A 16,805-nucleotide genomic window follows, 5' to 3' on the forward strand; every position below is an offset into this window, starting at 1 on the left:
GCTGCGCCATTAACCTGACAGGAAACACCAGAGTCGCTCCCAAAAGCAGATTAACGGTTCCTGCGAGTGACGTTTCGTGGCAATAAGCTGTTTGGCGAAATTTCCGCGAGTACACGGAGTTGGCATTCCGCAAAATGACAAACAATCAATGCTGGCCCGGCGGACCGCGGTGGCGGGCACACACGCCAATAAATGTGACCTGGTTGATGAGCATTGTCAAAGGATGATTAAAGGCTAGCTGGCACGCAATTGCGCGTGAGAATTCGTAAACAGCCGAGGCCACTGGTGTGCACGCGTTGGATTTTCTGCTGGTTTCTGGCCTGCTCGCTCATTCACTGTCGGTGATGAGCTATGTTTAACCCTTTATGTGGCCAGTGTATGGCACCCTGGATGAATGGAGCGCCAAGTGTACACACACGTGCAGGCGCGCAAAAGCAGAGCCAACTGAAAATGTTGTCGGCAGCATCGGTTTTATGGCTCAATAAATACGCACGCACAGGCGCATGCAGATTTACCATTAAATTTCGTGGTTTAAGATGCGAAACAATTTAATTTTGTTCCAACTGCACGTGACGGGTGGTGTGTTTGTGCGGCCAACAAAGGCAAGCAGAAAAGTTTTCCTTGTGTACTCTTTATACCCTCTCGTTGCATTCTTGCTATCTGGCTGACAGTCGACGTCGAGGCTGGAATCCACGGCATGTGCGTTTGATTGCATGATTTTTCGATTTGGGATCAGCGAGAGAATCGTGCACGCAGAGCTAGATAATATATATTGATTCTGACATGAGGATGGGGGAGGAGATTTCATTTTTATAGTTCTCTAGGGAATATTGGAAAAGGCTTTTTCAAATAGGTAGGTGTACTTTTGTTAGATGTGAGAGCTCTAGAAAAATTTCTTCAAATTTGCTTAGAAATTTTGAAAGTACCTTTAATGTTTGCTACGATAATATAGGATGGGGTTGTGTTGTGGCTTTCGGAACAAACTGACATTGATTGCCTACTAAATTAGAACCCCCCCCCCTTAAAATTTTAAGTAATTTTCCAATTTAAAGCGATCTCAACCTTATCGCATAATTTTATAATGAATGATAAAAGATTAACACAATGATGCGCTCTACTAATTAGCTCTAATCATTTGTTTTTGTTTTTTATGCATAGCCGGACCTATAATGAAAAAACCTTTCAGCAGGTACTAAATATGCCAAAAACAAATAAAGTTATGTACTAAACTCACCAACAACAGCAAATGATATCGAATGGGCATGCAGCAATACACAAAGAGCTCAAGGCACGTCGCTCATGCGAAAAGTGTATAAAACACACAATCCACCCAGAGGGCTCCGCTCGACAGCTAAAGTACGCTGGATTAATATATTGTATTGTTTCTCGCCACCGCACGATGTACCTGTTTAGTGTTTTCCACTCGGTATTTCTTTTTGCCGGGGAAAAGAAGAGCGCCTGCTGGGTATGCCGAGTCCCGCAGGGCGAGGGAAATCCTCACGGGGTTGGGAAACAGCAACTTTTGCCCTTTATTGGTGGCAGCGGCCTCCCACGCATCGGGTGTGTGTTCTACGGCAATAGGCACTCTGTGATCGTATCAAATATGCAGAATATCAAATGTGTGTGCATCCATAAAGCTGACAGAGTGAATTTGAAAATAGGCGCGTTAACGGCCGCGTGTGGATTAAAACAGGCGCGAGCGTGGCCCCGCTCATGACTTATTGATTTGCTCGCACTCGCACTCAACTCCTTCGCTGCTCCAGCGATTTTATTTTTAGCCGTGTCTTATAATTGTAATGTGCAACCACATAGTCGCTGAAGTCCACTTTTCTTGAATAGCAAGTATGACGTCCGACGTCCGTTAATATGTTCCCACAATGTACTGACTATATAGCAAGAATAAAAAAGAGTATATATATAGCAAAATAAAAATCTTCTCTCAAGGACTGTTTTGGTTTAAAAATGCATGTCAGTCTTCAATGTGGATTCCCATTGGTGCGGGAATATTGGTCACCCCGTTAAAAAATAGATGAACGGTGGACAAGTATAGCAGCAAGCATAATGACGTCATTTTTATATCGAGGTTATAAAGTAGATCATCAATTGAATCATCTATTGATTTGATTGTTGGTATCACATATTGTACCGAATTTTAAAAATGACACTTCTCAACATGAGTTTTATTAAGAAGAGGTGGCTGGGGGAAAAGTGAACTCTATAGCATGTTCTCGTACAACCGCCATCTGTTTCGGCCCCTAAGGCCTCATCAGTAGTGAAACAAAATCAACGCTCTATCATTTTTTTTACTGCTGGGAATTCAAATCACTGCGGCAGTTACAAATCATTGATTGCACTCAAAAGTATAGTAAGCAGAAATAAAGTTCATTTAGCCGCCCATCCTGGTAAAATACACTTGATTTATGTAGATATAATCCTCACATGTATAATACACGATTACCTCTTTTTTACAGTCTCTCATGTACATTACTAAGTAAATAAGGGTAGCAGTTAACGCATACAAATCTTTACCTGCCTCACCATCGATGATTACCCTCATAAACTTTTGATTACCCATTGCTTTTATGACAGATTCGAATATTTCAGTTGTAATTTTAGTGATTTTAGTTTATAGTATACACATTGACATGTTATTCTAAATGGCACCTTGTAAATATTTCACCATATATAAGAATAAAAAATTTTGAATTTGTGTGATATTTTTCTGGCGCCAGTTAGTATGTTCGATTTACTTGATTTTCCCATATTTCTCCTGCTTCGAAAGTTTTTATTTTACTGTCCACCTCCTTCGAGCTAGAGAGCACCATTTTTGTGATTAACCAAACCAATACTTTTGGTTTATTTTCCTGATAAAGCTGAGCACTGGCAATGAAGAGGCTACTTAACTCGTTAGCAGTGTGTATACTTAAACTGGACAACTCATTGGTGGTCAGAAGGGTTTCCCATTGAGTCGGTGTCAGCGTTCACAATCAGAACGAAATACATTTCAATTAATTGGGTCAGTATAGCCTTTAAGGGCAGAAGCGCGCCAATCAGACTGGTCGTGGACGCCGTGGTGGTCTCCCCAGAGATTCGGAGACGTCGGCTTCCAGCACAGCAGCCACTGCGCCATGGCTGCAAAGCTTGATCCTAATAAACCCGTCGGTTAGCTGGAATTGCCGGCCTGCGGGCCGCACTGTGAGAACCAAGCGCAAGAATCAAGCAAAAAGGCCGCCGCTAGATCAATATAGAACACATATATACACACCTATGTACGCACGCAGTTTGTTTGTTGATTCACGCGCGCGAGCTGGAGGATGCGATCCCGCGGTAATGAATATGCAGGACGAGTGCGCGGTGCCGCAAATTTATACTGCGCTTGCTGCCGGGCGTGCTAATTACTTCGCAGAGCCGCAATAAATTGCAATTGTGCGTGCTGGGCTACACATTTAATTTCGTTTGACACTGCGACAAAGGTACGAAACAATCACCCAGCCGGACTGAAGCGAGATTTTGGAGCTGGATTGTTACCGTTGTTTGGCCCGAAGCGCCAACTTAGCAATATATATATGTTTCATGAGTGGATATAATGAGTGGTGGAGGTTTGATCAATGAAACGCCTGTTCTCCACCCGTCATCACGCAACTGGATTTCGGAATTAAATTATTCATTTGACGGTCGATATGACGCACAAGTGAATTAGTTTACATAAAATGGAGTAACGCTAAATGTCAGTTGAGTTTCCGTTTTTTTATGAAGCTGTGAGTTTAAACAAAACTGTCCCCAAATCAAACACATTTATTATGGCTTTTTACCCAGTGATAATTCCCGTAGGAGTCTTATTCTCCATTCAAACGAGGTCGTTTATTCAAATTGCTTTTCTGCACAACAACTCTGAGTGCTGAAAGCTCCTATCGACCCTCACGAAAGCATCAACACCACACATTAGTTTTATCACGACACGTGTGCGAAAAACAAAGACACTGGCGTCAAGGGAACCCGCACAAAATGGCCTTCTATATGTCTCGAGTCTCGGCTCGTTTCACAAAAGAGGCCGAATGGCGCGCGAGTTACACATTACGCACAAAGTAATTAAATTTTCTGCGAATAGAACCAGCAAAAAGGGCGCGGACGTCAATCATACGTCTAGCTTCAACCCTTTTAATTGATATTAATTAAAGAGAGAGCAGCCCTCATTAAATACGCAAACGAGGCCCAGCGTATCGCGGTCAGACAAAATAAAAGCAGAGTTCCTCTTTGCAATGGTACTTCAAAGAAGAGTCATTAGCAACCTTGTTCTGAGGACAATGCGAGAGACGTGTGCGACATCATTTGGATCCTTGTGTGCAAGAGAGCGTAATAAGATAATATCCAATATAAAATGAATATTCAGATTTTACATTTGATGTAGTTGTAATTAGGATTAGTAATTAATTACTAAGAGCACTTTAAGACTTCTGTCCATGCTGGGTTCGTTTAGTAAAAGCAAGCTATTTTTAATCAAGGATATCATCCTTAATAATTTAGCTATTTTGTTTAAATTTCTGATAAACTTAAATTTAAAATTATCTCCATTCAAATGCATTTCGTTACCAAAGGTATGAAGAAGTAATACCCTTCTCCTCCACACTGACACTTAAGTAAGTATATTTATTTTAACTGGTCACCTCCGCAGATGATGTGAGATGTTGATTCAATGGAGAATGGAGATCATCATACTTGTTGTAAACATGGGGGCTAGAGCTTCTTAAAATTAGTTGCCTGGATCTACGCGCTTTTCTTGATCGTGGTTTTTGCAAAGCAAAATTTATTAATAAATTTCGTGTGAGTATATAATATATAAATATATGTCTCTTTAATGCAATCTGTCTTAAATTGCTTACTTCATTGGAGAGTTTATATGTATAATTTGAAAAAAAATCCTTGTTTGCTGGACTATCCAAAAGTGAAATATTGTTTTTATTTTGACCTTCCGTTTTTTTAGTGTATTCAATCTTTCCATAAAGATTTAAGAGTAATTTTCAAAAACCAGTCACCGCTAATCTATCGTTATCAAATCAAAGCGTCTATCTCCAAGCAGTGGCCGGGTCTGCAATCGTTGAGCAAAATCCTCGTAGTCCGACAGTTGACAGGCAAAAGCCTCTCTCAGCCTTTTCACAAATCCAATCTAGCAGACATCAGATACGAGGCAAATTGAGCTGTCGCAAACAAACACCGACACGAAAAGCGCAAATAATAATTTTATCTGGCGACTGACCGCGACTCGACCTTTCCGTGCCAACCAATAGCGGCGGCAGGAATTGCATGGCTTGTCAGTGACACGCTAAATTGGTGCCAACTCCATAACAAAAGAACAGCAGCGCGGGTGGGAGGTGGGTACCACCCTTAAGTGCATTGCCATTGCTGCAGGTTGATGGCGGCAGGAAACGCAAAAGGCGCTGAGGTATTCATTGTCAAGTAATTACGTCAGGCTGCAGCGACGCAATACTCCTACAGCAGTAGTCTCGAGTCATTACTCGCGGTGATTGTTTATGTTTACAAGTTAAACAACTAGCTTGCGGTCGAATTCTCATTTTGCTCATTTTTAACCGCTAAGCACGCTCGCGAAGCGTACGAGATTGACAATGACTTCGTACGTCTTTCGTCTCATCAGGAACAGAAAAAGAAGAATGCCTGGAAAGTGAAATAATATAAAAGAACTATCGAGTTAAAAACCCGAGGTAAAAGTCACCATAGAAAATAAAAGGAAATACAATTATAATGAGGTTTGAAGCCAATCCAACGCATTCTAGATTAACTGCTGGCGTATGTGCGAATATATCTACACATCAGGAAAGAGAAATCCGCAAAATTTTGTTGATCGCTCGATAACATATCATGCTACATTTTAACGGATTTAGAGCTTCAGCATCCACTCAAAAAGGTGGCCAAGTTGAGATAAAACGAGGCATTTATTGTACACATTTTTCTCCCTCTTTAACTGGACAAATGCCAGGAACAATAAGCGTCCCAGATGAACTGATAATAACCCAGCACCGCTCTCGTGAAAACGTCATCGTTACAACATTACCAACACTATTTCGATTTATTTGCAGTGGAGCGCGCTTGTTGTCACATCGCTGCGTCCAAACAGTAGTAGTGAGATATTGAGTTATATAGAAGTCCGTTCGTCTATAGTGGATGCGAGAGCGGATAGGATACCGTTTTAATGTAACATTATTACACTCTGTTGAAACAGATTTAAGTAAATAGTCTATTATTTGATGAGAGCAGGAGAAAATGAAAATTTGTTGTTCTAACCTGTTAGCCCTGTCAGTCACAAACAATTCATTAAGAGGAAGCAGTAACAATTTTGACTCAATGTAATATTGTAATATCGCTCTGACAGCTGCGTCAATGAAAACTCGCAAATATTTACCTACTCTGTCGCCAAATTTTAAGCATAACGTGCAGAGGCCATCAGCCATTATTCCAATGCAAAAAGTGCAGCGTATGTTTGCTTGGCCCCGCCAGCCGAATTCCTCTCGTGCGCTTGTTTACCTTGTGAGCCATTAGTTGCTCAGCGTGCGTCTGTTCTCTGCGTCGGGCAGAGGCTGATGGGAATTACAGTCTATTAGAAACATCTGCTGCAACTGGAGTAGTTCCACTTTCTCTGCCGAATTTGCATGATTACGGTGTTTATTCGGTGCCTTACAACCAAGTTGAATTATCGCTGATAACTCGCAGAGTAGACACACTTGCTCTCGCTCCATATCCATATGCATATGTAAATAGTAGTTATTTCCAACAAAGTTCTGATGGATTAATTTTTCATTGACCCAAACTCGCTGCTAGTTACATTGGAGAACAAGGGCTTTATCGCGATAAGGTTTTATCATCCCAACGAGTACGTTGCATTACCAAAGTGATTGAAGTCAAATTTACGCATAATTGGTCGTTAAACGGTGTATTGAACCACGGTACCAACAAGGTGCGTGGGAGAGTCAAGCAATTTCGCCACTGAACTCAGATTACAATGATAGAGCAGAAGCAAACTTTATTAAATCTCAAAATAAATGGGGATTAAACGATTTTTCTTTTTGCTCATTGTTCAAACTCAAGTACAAAATTTACCCTTGAGAAAAAATGAAAATGTTCACTTGAGTTTGGTTGAGTTAATTGAAAAAACCCTACATCAGGCAGCCTGTTGGCTCGCATTGTTAAGGCGTTCACAGGATTGTAAAAAGCAATAATGGGAGATATTTGAGCAGTTCGGGGATCTAATACTGACTGCCAAATGACAGAGATGGCAAAAGGTGGTTTTTATTATTTTTTTATAAAAGACGCTTAATGATTAAATAATAGTGGTAATAGTCTCGATTAATCAGGAACACCAGAGGAAGAAAGATGGTTTTCAATCGAATTAATTACCTTTTTTATTCCATTATTTATAGCGAAAATGTATTATATATACTTGCTGATATAGCATAGGGCATAGGTACATTACAAAGTTTCTTGTGTTTTATTCCCTTTGAGTATTTAAAACGTTCATGAAATAATGCCTTAGCGAGTTCAACGCGTCAGAGCTGCTGCAAAGTGCTTTGGAACGCAAATGGCATTTCGCGCTCACCCATACGTGTCATTTTCATTTCAGGCCCGCGTTTGAGACTATCTTTGATGTGACGGTCTTCGTGATTTGAAAATGCAGCACCGAACGCATTCTCTTTTCCATAACACTGACTCCAAAATTTTCCAGGCCTCCGGGCTAAAATAGCTTTTGTAGCGTAAAAAGTGTACCGCGTCCTTTGTGTGGGTTACAGGCTCGCGTAAAAAAATGAGCGCCAAGCCTTTTTTCGAGCACGTATACAAAGCCTCCAAAATTGCCAAATTTTCACTTTTAAGCCGCCTTTAAAGCTCTCAGAACGTGTTTTAGCGTTGCGTTAATTATTTCTTCTAATTTTCCGCAAACGACCTTTTCATCCTTTTAGTGAAATATAATACATGCCGCTGCGTAAAAACTTACTCAAAATATGACATTAAAAGTTAAATAAATAGATGTGTAATTTTAAGGACAAAACCAAAAAAGTTTTTTCGCTACACTGCAAGCTTGAAAAGTTTTCAAATGTCCTGAAAATGAAGTGTATACTTTTGATCTATGAAATAGAAAAGTATTATTCCTAACCTTGCCATCTATTTATTTCGAAACATGGGAATGGGAATATTTTTGTAAACACTAATTATGCTCATTCCCGCTCATACCAAAATTAAATAATGTTTAATTGGCTAAAAGGAAAAGAGATGCGTCGACGCCTTTTCCGAGACACGCGCCAACAGCTATATGGATATAGTCTGGCTGCACCGCGTGTGATGGGGAAAACTAATTTCAATTTGCCCCGCAATTTAAGTGGTCTGACAGGCAGCGAGCGAGAGAGAGAGAGAGAGAGAGAGAGAGACCCGCAAGCTGTAGGCTCGCGCGACGCGAGAAAAATGAGCATCCATCCATTTCTCACTCACACCCACTACAGCTAGCGGAGGAAATTAACTTTAGTCTCGTGCGAATCCTGGTTGGCTGTGCTGGCAGGCCGACCACTCTTTCCCTCAAAGGGAAACTTTCATTTAGATCCCCTTGCGAATGCCGCTGAACTGCTCTGTCTTGTTTTTGTTCCAGGCACTGTGAAATTGACCATGCTACGGGGGAAATGCGTCTTATTTGATTAAATTTTGCCCTTTGAAATATTATTAGCTGGTCAATTATTTCTTGCTCTGACTGTGCGAGCTATGTATAGTTATAAATAATGTTCGACAGATACTCATTTATTATATAATACATTTTAAATTTATTACAATCCTATACACCGGGCCATCTAGGCTTTTACTTAATAGTGTCAATTAATTGATTGGATAATACATTTTCTTGCTGTTACACATTTCAATTCCGTAAAGTTGTAGTTTTAACTCGCTAGGATTGCTAGATGCATAAACTTTTTATTAAAAACGTGTAAGCTTGCTATATGTTTTCAGCGAAGATCCGATTCTAAAAATATCAAACAAGAAAAAGGGGCAAGAAAGCAAACATACAGCTCTTCCATGAACTATGGGTATCTATCACGTCACTGAAGATGCGTGGGATTGGAAAGAGAGTTTTAAATGCCCTCAAGGCATAAAACCGCAAAGAAAACATACCACTGAAAAATTCTAGAGTTTTTTAAAGCTTGATTATGGCCATTACGCACTCGCAAATATAATGGAATGCGTGGAATGCTAACAGAAAACGACTGCTTCATTCCCTCTTCCAGTGAAGTGATTTGGCCCTGACCTCTCTTCCACCTATACCTTTAGTGTTCTTTAATGGTCAAGAGAGCCGCGTGCTGATAAAGAGCTCACTCACTCACCCCCCACATTTCAACGTTCACTCAGCAAATTAGCTGAGTGCGAGAACTGGAAGCACACAATATCTGAAAGGATTCCGCTACGACTATTGGCTGTTACAGGATATTAAGTTATAATTTAAAAATTAAGTATGACCATAAGAAATTTTTCCCTAATTGCTGAAGAATATACATCGATCCAAATGTAGCACGGAAAAAGGTATCTCTAGAATTTCAGCCCCAATTAGTATTAATTGTTCATGGACTTAAAGCAGGAAATCACGCTGCAACGACCCTTTCGTTTTTAGAGTAGTCGTATTATCTGCAAGAGAAACGTTTCCTCAACGGATCCATTTCATCCATTCCAATTTCAAGAGGCAGAGTGCAAAAAGAGCAAAAGAAATAATAAACTTTCCTGCTCGACACTTTTCTCTTTGTATGACGCGGACGTACGAGGAGAGCTTTTCTGTATACAGGGCGGAGTGTTGTGAAAAAATGAAATACCATCAACTGTGGGAATGAGCTGGGGACTAAACACAGGGTCCAGCACAGCAGCACACGTCACCCAAGGCGAGAGGCACAAAAGTTTCCGCAACTCGGACGCGTTTTATGCACCGACGGGCACTTTCGGGACTGACTCATCCGTGCGCCCGCAGTGGAATGGATTTTCAATAGATATATATATTATGGGCGTTCGCACTCACAGAAGTTGCGACCCCAACTTTTTATTGCTTATATATTCGCTTGCATTTTCTTTTCCACCGGCTGACTGTCTGACACAGAGTCGATCGGCAGCGAACGAAGAGTTGGCTCACTCTGCTGCCCGATGCTTGTCTATCCCCGCAGTCCCAATTTGCGTGATCTCCGCAGCAGGATGGAATGCGTGCAGGTGCGCTGATTCTCTTTCCCCTGCCTGTGCGTCATTATTTTATTGCCTTTGTTCACATTGTGCGATATAAATGCGCAGCCGAAGCACGTGCATTCAAAGTGGGCTCGCTTGATTCACTCTTATCTTCTTTTCTTATTATTGGAAATTGATTTTCCCTTGATTTATAATATATGTCTTGCCACTTCCTTTTATTATTTTCTATCCAGCTGAACATGCTTGCAAAAAACGTCTTTGCCGCAAGAACGAGGGCCATATTTTCAATATAAGTGTATTTATAACAATTTTCCTTCAGTGTATTTAAATGAAATAGTTAATAATTAATTGTGGTTTTAGTCAATTAACAGAGATATTAAAAAAACAGAGATCAGTATTTAAAAATATAAAAACGAGACTATAATGGATTAGATTTCATTTGAATTTCGAATGGTATTATAAAACAAAGTAGCAAAAATGGAATATAAAATAGATGGATCGACTGAAAACATACATCTGAACTACACTTTTAAAGCTAAAAAAAATAACGTAAATGTGTGGCTCTAAAAGTCGCGAGTTTAGCGGAGGTGGATGAAAGGCTTATTGTTAGTTAGCTTCCCACTGCGCATTATGGCTATCAGTCTTGATTTGACCTGATTTACAGACGTGAAAAACATATCAGACGTACATAGCCGACAAATTGCCTCGATTAATAATATTAAAAATTCGGGTGACCTCAGAAAGCCGCGAGATCAAACCATCTCAATCATGAAATTACACCTTGATGCATGGCTGCAATTAATGATCATCATAGTGGCATTATATTCATCTGACGGCGCGAGGTAGCGGCGACTAGAGCGAATTAGAGCACTAAACATACGCGCGACTGCAGCAACGCAAATCAGCTAATGCAGTCGCACTCATACATCACACACGCTACGCATGGTTTGAATACTGCTACTGCACGTGCCAGCACATCCCTACTCTAAGTATATAATATTATGCAAAACTGGGAACCGAACGTTGTTTCAAATTAATTTATTCAAACCACCGACACGGAAAACAAATTATTGGTACGCATTCGCTGCAGTGTAAAAAGGCGTTGTGGGTTTGAATGGCGAGACATTACTCATTTTTATCTATTCATGCAGCCTAACCCAAGTGCATGATGGAAATTAAAAAATGACATTTGATGCATGCAAACGTTTGCAACCCCAGTCAGAAATGCTGAGGGACACCGTTTGATCCGGCCAATTCAAAATAGTTCACACAGCGATGTTATTGCAAGCAGACACCTCGCTCAGACATAGGAGACTATTAAAAGGAGAGGGTAATAACGCGGTGATGAACTAGTTGTGCCAAGTGTGTACGTTTAGACAGGATGTGCATTCAGACGTAAGTGCTCTTCGCGTCTTTTGTTTGTGCTGTGAGCTGCCCAACTTGAATACACACACTCACACATTTTGGTCCGTTTGCTTGCTGGGAAAAGAAATTTCATTTGAGGTGGCCATTAACATGACGACCGTCCAGTCTTTTACTAAATTAACGGTGCAAATCGTAATCGCATATTATATTTTATTATTCGCAACCCTTGCCAGGAGTGGTTGCGCCTCTCACCCTGCATCTGTTAACGACACCGTTATTTTGTTTAAAAGAGTTGCGAGCTACACAACACAGAAAACCTCCTCAAATCGCAACAATTAAACGGGGTGATATTAAATTAAATGATTATATTTATTCCTCTACAATAAAACCAACTAATAAAAACGATATTTGCCAGCTATTTTCACTTCCTATAAGCATGCATGAATGGTAAAATTGTAGTATTTCATACTGCCTCGTGGTTATCCCTACAGTAAGTTTAATACGTTTAATAAAGCACTTCTGTTGTATTATTTCATTGAAAATTTGTATCTGCAAATTTTGGATTAAATAAATTGTGCACATTGTATGAGTGGTTCACAAAACTCACGAAGTGGACCGAATATCTTTAATATATAAGTAAAAATGTGTGATAAACAATTTTCCTTAAAAGTTATGAATTTACTTGTCAAATCCAGTCTTCAGTCAATTAGCTAATACAACGTTATTAATATTAAAAATAATAGCCTGCATTTAACTTAGCTAACACGACAATTTTTAGTTCAGCGTTGTCTCAATGAAATTGCAACCAGTACAGAGCCATTTAAATATGCTCTTACCTTTTGTCCTTTCTAGAGCTCTTTTTCTTCTTGAACGCCTTTTTGACCCTGAGCAGCAAGAAGGCCGCCCTATCCATGGACAATCCACTTTGCTTGCCCTTCTCATCATTAGAACTCATAACAGTCACTCGAGAGACGGACGAGAGCAGCCGGAAAGAAAAGCTGAAGTCCGGCGCGGAGGGTCGGCGAACCGAGGATGTAGCCCCTGCTGCTGGGTGCCGACAACTGCTGCAAGACCAGCCCGGTGTAGCCATAGCCGAGCCTCCAGCGAGCGAGCGTCCATGCGCCACCACTGCTCTCTTGCCGGCAACGCCACCACCACCACCGCCCTACCCTACCCTGGCTCCCGCGGCCTGCTGATGCATTCCTCACGCGAACAAGCGGTGCAAGCGCACCCCTCCCTATTATTATTATTGGCACTAGCACTTCGTCTGCTTTCATTTCGTCCCTGTCACTTCACATCTGTTTGTTGTTCGTTTTTACTTATTTCGGTTACTTTATAACCTGTCAATGCTCCGATAAATCGTGTCAGTGTTGTAATGCAATTTATACAGGATGCGATCACGCACACGCACCTTTTCTTGTCATTACAAGAAAAAAACCTTCACTCTAAAAACGTTAAAAAAATGGATAATTAATTTAATATTTAGGCAAAAATTTATGGAAGGATAAATTATGTAAATAAAGTTTTATTTAAATAGTTAATTATGTTTCTCTCTAGACTTTATTCACTGCACATTTGAACTACGCATAACTCATAGAGCCATTTCCATTTCCTTAAAAATTGAAAATTCAAATTCTTAACGAAATCAGAAATTATTTTTTTAAATAATCCTGAAAAAACAATATGTTTTTGTGTAAATATAAATCAGCTATGCCAACTGTTTAATAAACCAAAGAGCACATAGTCAACAAAATGCATCAGTGTTAGTTACGGGCACATAATAATCGTGAGTCAAATGAAAAAAGTTACCGTTTGATTGTTTTATTTTTACCTGCCCAAACAATTTTATTTTGCTTTCAGTATGTTTAAATTTCCTGCTCTATATGGATATTCATTTACTTGACAGTTTTATTTCTACCTTGCACATTTTTCAACTCGCACCAAACTTAATACCAATGCTGACCAAGATATTCATGTTTAGGAAATAAACTGATATATAGAAACACATGATTTGGCTACAACATGCATCTTGATTTGAGTAATGTCTGCACGTTTATTAACTTTAGCTTTACACTTTAGTTTCCTATGTTACATTTAGGTTTATTTACTGTAAAACATTATATACGACATTACATTTAAACCTTAAGAATTTCCAACCAAGGAGTGCTCAAAATGTTTTTATCACAATCAAAATGTACGTAAAACTTTGATATACACCTAAAATTCAAACAGTCTCTTTAAAGTAGTAGTACAGCATTGCATAATTCAATATTCGCCTAAGATGCATTCTCTTTACAAAAATCAGTCAAAATAAACAATGAACTTAATCATATATAAACATTAGTCGAGATAATTATATGACAATAGCTCTGCTCTCCCAGTCTCCGCCTCATGCAACTTTTACAAATTCTTTTCCTTCCATCACAGAGTCGTTTCTTACAGACCACAGGCGCAAAATTAATCAACCAATTCATCCCCAGCGACTTCAGAGCCACTCTCGCTCCTACGCCAAATTGGCCTGCTTCTGCCAGGGGCAGGCTCGATCAGAGGGTCGCGATGCTCGCGGTTTGGATGGATTGAGTCCATGAAAGCTTCTCGTAGTCGTCCCAGAAATGACTTGTATTGCAACTGCTCGCTGCTCTGAGCAAAGTCAAAATCTGCCACTTCAACATTAAATCTGAAATAATTATAAGCAAACTTATTAGATTAAATCTAATTAAATCATCCAATTAAATTAAAATGGGGAAATTGTAGTGATTCTTCCCACTACTTCCAAACGTTTTCCAAGTAAGATCCAGAATCCCAAGTTCCAAAACATTAATTAACAATTTGCTCTTTTCATATTAACTTCAATTATTTACTCTACTTATGAGACAAATTACTTTTCTAATTATTTGATGCAAATTATGACAGTAAAGATAAACTCAATTTATTCCAAACTATTGTGCATAGCAATAAATATAATTCAATAAACTCTTAAATTGCGACGTAAAGTTTAAACACCAGATTTCAAGACCCCTCGTTGATTTTGTGAAATGAAGTAGTTGAGTTACTTGTCATGTTTCAATAATTATCAGACACCTACTCCAACAAAATATTTAGTTAATGGTGGAGTTGTCAAACCCTAATCCATTAAATCCATTCTTGTGACAGTTTTATTTTACCCTGATAAGAAAATACTTGTTGACCTCAATTTGCTCAGAAATAATATTTACCTTCTGCGATTTTGGATGAAGAGAGCCACACCAAATACAACAATGATCATTGCCAAGATTATAAACGAAACTGGGACAATGATGACAGAGAGCTGAGGCTGCTTTTTAACTGTAATAAACAGAAATTACTAGACCAGCTGTAGCTAATTGTAAATGCAGCTACCTTCATAAATATTAATCGTAACGGGGTGAACAGCCTTGGCAACATTGTTTTCGATGACTATGATGGTGGTGACAGTTTTTTGCTTGTAGAAGTATCTCATTATCGGAAATTCACACTTCTCAGTAACCTCCGATAAGGTGCACGTTTCGTTGCCTACAAGCAAGTCAAGATTAATGCTCACAGTAAACGAGTTAAAATTTAATCGGTCACTTACCAGTGACGTTATAGGCACCTGGATGATACAGGAGACAGTGATTGAATGGTGGCGAACCAGTGCATTTCACACTCAAATTCAAGACGTCTCCTTCTTTGATCCAGTAATTCCCATCAATGGTCACATTTACCACCGGAGCTGACCAGCATATTTGTTAAATAAATATTGTTGGCTATACATGAATTAATATTAATTTACATACCATTGCTTTCAAGTAGCTTGTGTGCATAACCAACAATCTTCTTTGGATCTGGGGGTAGAACTGAATCGTTTAGGCAAATTGTGGGCACGTATGTGTCTAAATCAATAATTGGAAATGAAAATTTTTCATGGGCTTCAGCTGGTTTCGCGGTCGTGGTTGAGGCAGTGGTTGCTGGTGGTTTTGTAGTAGTTGTGGTGGCAGGTGTTGTTTTTTGAGTAGTTGTTGTAGAAGGAGTGGTTGTTGTTGTTGTGGTTGTTGAAGTTGTGGTGGTTGTGGTTGTAGTAGTGGTTGTTGTGGTACTGGTTGTGGTTGGAGGAGCTGGCGTTGGAAGGGGATCAAACGACGCGACCACATAAGCCTCGACATGGTGCTCTCTGTCTGGTCCAGAGTATTCAAACGCAAAAGTGTTGTTCCTCGATCGGCCGTAAAAAACGCAGTCAACAAACCAGTAAGTCATGACCTCGGTAGCATTCTTGGCCAAAAACTGTGTGTCTGGTTCAGAAAAAACTAGCCGGTGATGCGCCATGGTGGTGTTTTTCAAGTATTTAGAGAAGACGACAATGTTGTCTTGAAGTACTTGCATCTTAGTGTTCAGATTAGCTAAAATAAATTTGTTTTGTGTAAGCTAAAACAAGTGCTAGGATGACGGTTTACTTACATGTAATGTTGAAATATTTCCTACTGCTGGTTATATCATACCAAATGATGAACTCCTTTTGAACCACCACCTGTGCAATGTACTCTCCAGGCGCATATTTCTCTCTATCGTACGTGACGTTGAAATAACGCACGGTGTTTGTATCCGGAGGGGACTAGTTGATACATTACGTCCATCAATTCAATTTTTATTTAATATAAAAACAGCTCTCACCTCAATGAAATGGTCATCGTCAATTCCATTGTCCTTGAAAATAAACTTGTATTTCGTATCTGAATTCCGCACTCTGGAGCACCTCAGCTCTGCTCTAAATGATATGGTAGCGCCCACTACTGCAGGGCTATTGTCAGTAATTTCAACTTCGCAGTCACTGCCGAAAGCTCCTGATTCAATTGAACACAAATAATTATATATTATGTAATTTATGAAATTATCATATTTGCCGGATAATTAAATAGCACAACAGAGAAAAGTTATGTAATTCCCTCTAAATAAAAACGTCAAATAAGGCAGTGGAGTGGAAACTCAAACTCACCGATGTCATGAACAAAAAGGAGCAAGCAGAAAAGCGAGTAGCATCCCATCCGTAATGCCATTTTTGAGAAATCCATGCGCTCAAGTCCTCAATTATCAATTACTGACGAATTCTAATCGGAATTTGCATAGCTATGAGCGGCCTTTCCAGTTTTTCCCAATTTTCTGCTGTGTGCTCTGCAATTCCGATCGTCTAGGGCTCCAACTTCCTGGCTCAGCTGTCAGAGCTCAGAACCGAGGAGCCAATG

The 16,805-nt window shown here is 39.8% G+C and overlaps 2 protein-coding genes across 4 annotated transcripts in view; both read right to left on the bottom strand.

Moving 5' to 3' along the window:
• The window catches only part of wake (wide awake), a 94,491-nt gene extending 81,957 nt beyond the window's left edge, over positions 1 to 12,534 (bottom strand). For all 3 annotated transcript variants that reach the window (XM_065482386.1, XM_065482385.1, XM_065482387.1), the window contains exon 1: positions 12,408 to 12,534. In XM_065482386.1, coding sequence (XP_065338458.1) covers positions 12,408 to 12,526 — 119 coding nt within the window. In that variant the 5' untranslated portion in view covers positions 12,527 to 12,534. The remainder of the gene's footprint in view (positions 1 to 12,407) is intronic.
• Positions 12,535 to 13,581: 1,047 nt separating this feature from the next.
• LOC135938624 (uncharacterized) lies at positions 13,582 to 16,792 on the bottom strand. Its single transcript, XM_065482395.1, has 8 exons — positions 16,559 to 16,792; positions 16,237 to 16,406; positions 16,024 to 16,177; positions 15,366 to 15,965; positions 15,164 to 15,301; positions 14,950 to 15,102; positions 14,787 to 14,895; positions 13,582 to 14,248 (listed from the first exon to the last, which is right to left on the bottom strand). The coding sequence occupies exons 1-8, from the start codon at positions 16,632 to 16,634 to the stop codon at positions 14,029 to 14,031; spliced, it is 1,620 nt and encodes a 539-aa protein (XP_065338467.1). The 5' UTR covers positions 16,635 to 16,792; the 3' UTR covers positions 13,582 to 14,028.
• Between the last annotated feature and the right edge of the window lie 13 nt (positions 16,793 to 16,805).

This window comes from Cloeon dipterum, chromosome 3 (assembly GCF_949628265.1).
Source record: "Cloeon dipterum chromosome 3, ieCloDipt1.1, whole genome shotgun sequence".
Classification (NCBI taxonomy): domain Eukaryota; kingdom Metazoa; phylum Arthropoda; class Insecta; order Ephemeroptera; family Baetidae; genus Cloeon; species Cloeon dipterum.

Bases quoted from the DNA above. Each gene is read 5' to 3' on its own strand.
- LOC135938624 (XM_065482395.1), bottom strand. From the start codon at position 16,634: ATGGATTTCTCAAAAATGGCATTACGGATGGGATGCTACTCGCTTTTC. The intron at 15,302-15,365 runs GTATGTAAATTA...TATGCTGGTCAG, and splicing joins CAAGCTACTTGAAAGCAATG to CTCCGGTGGTAAATGTGACC. The intron at 14,896-14,949 runs GTAGCTGCATTT...TGTTTATTACAG, and splicing joins TACGATTAATATTTATGAAG to TTAAAAAGCAGCCTCAGCTC.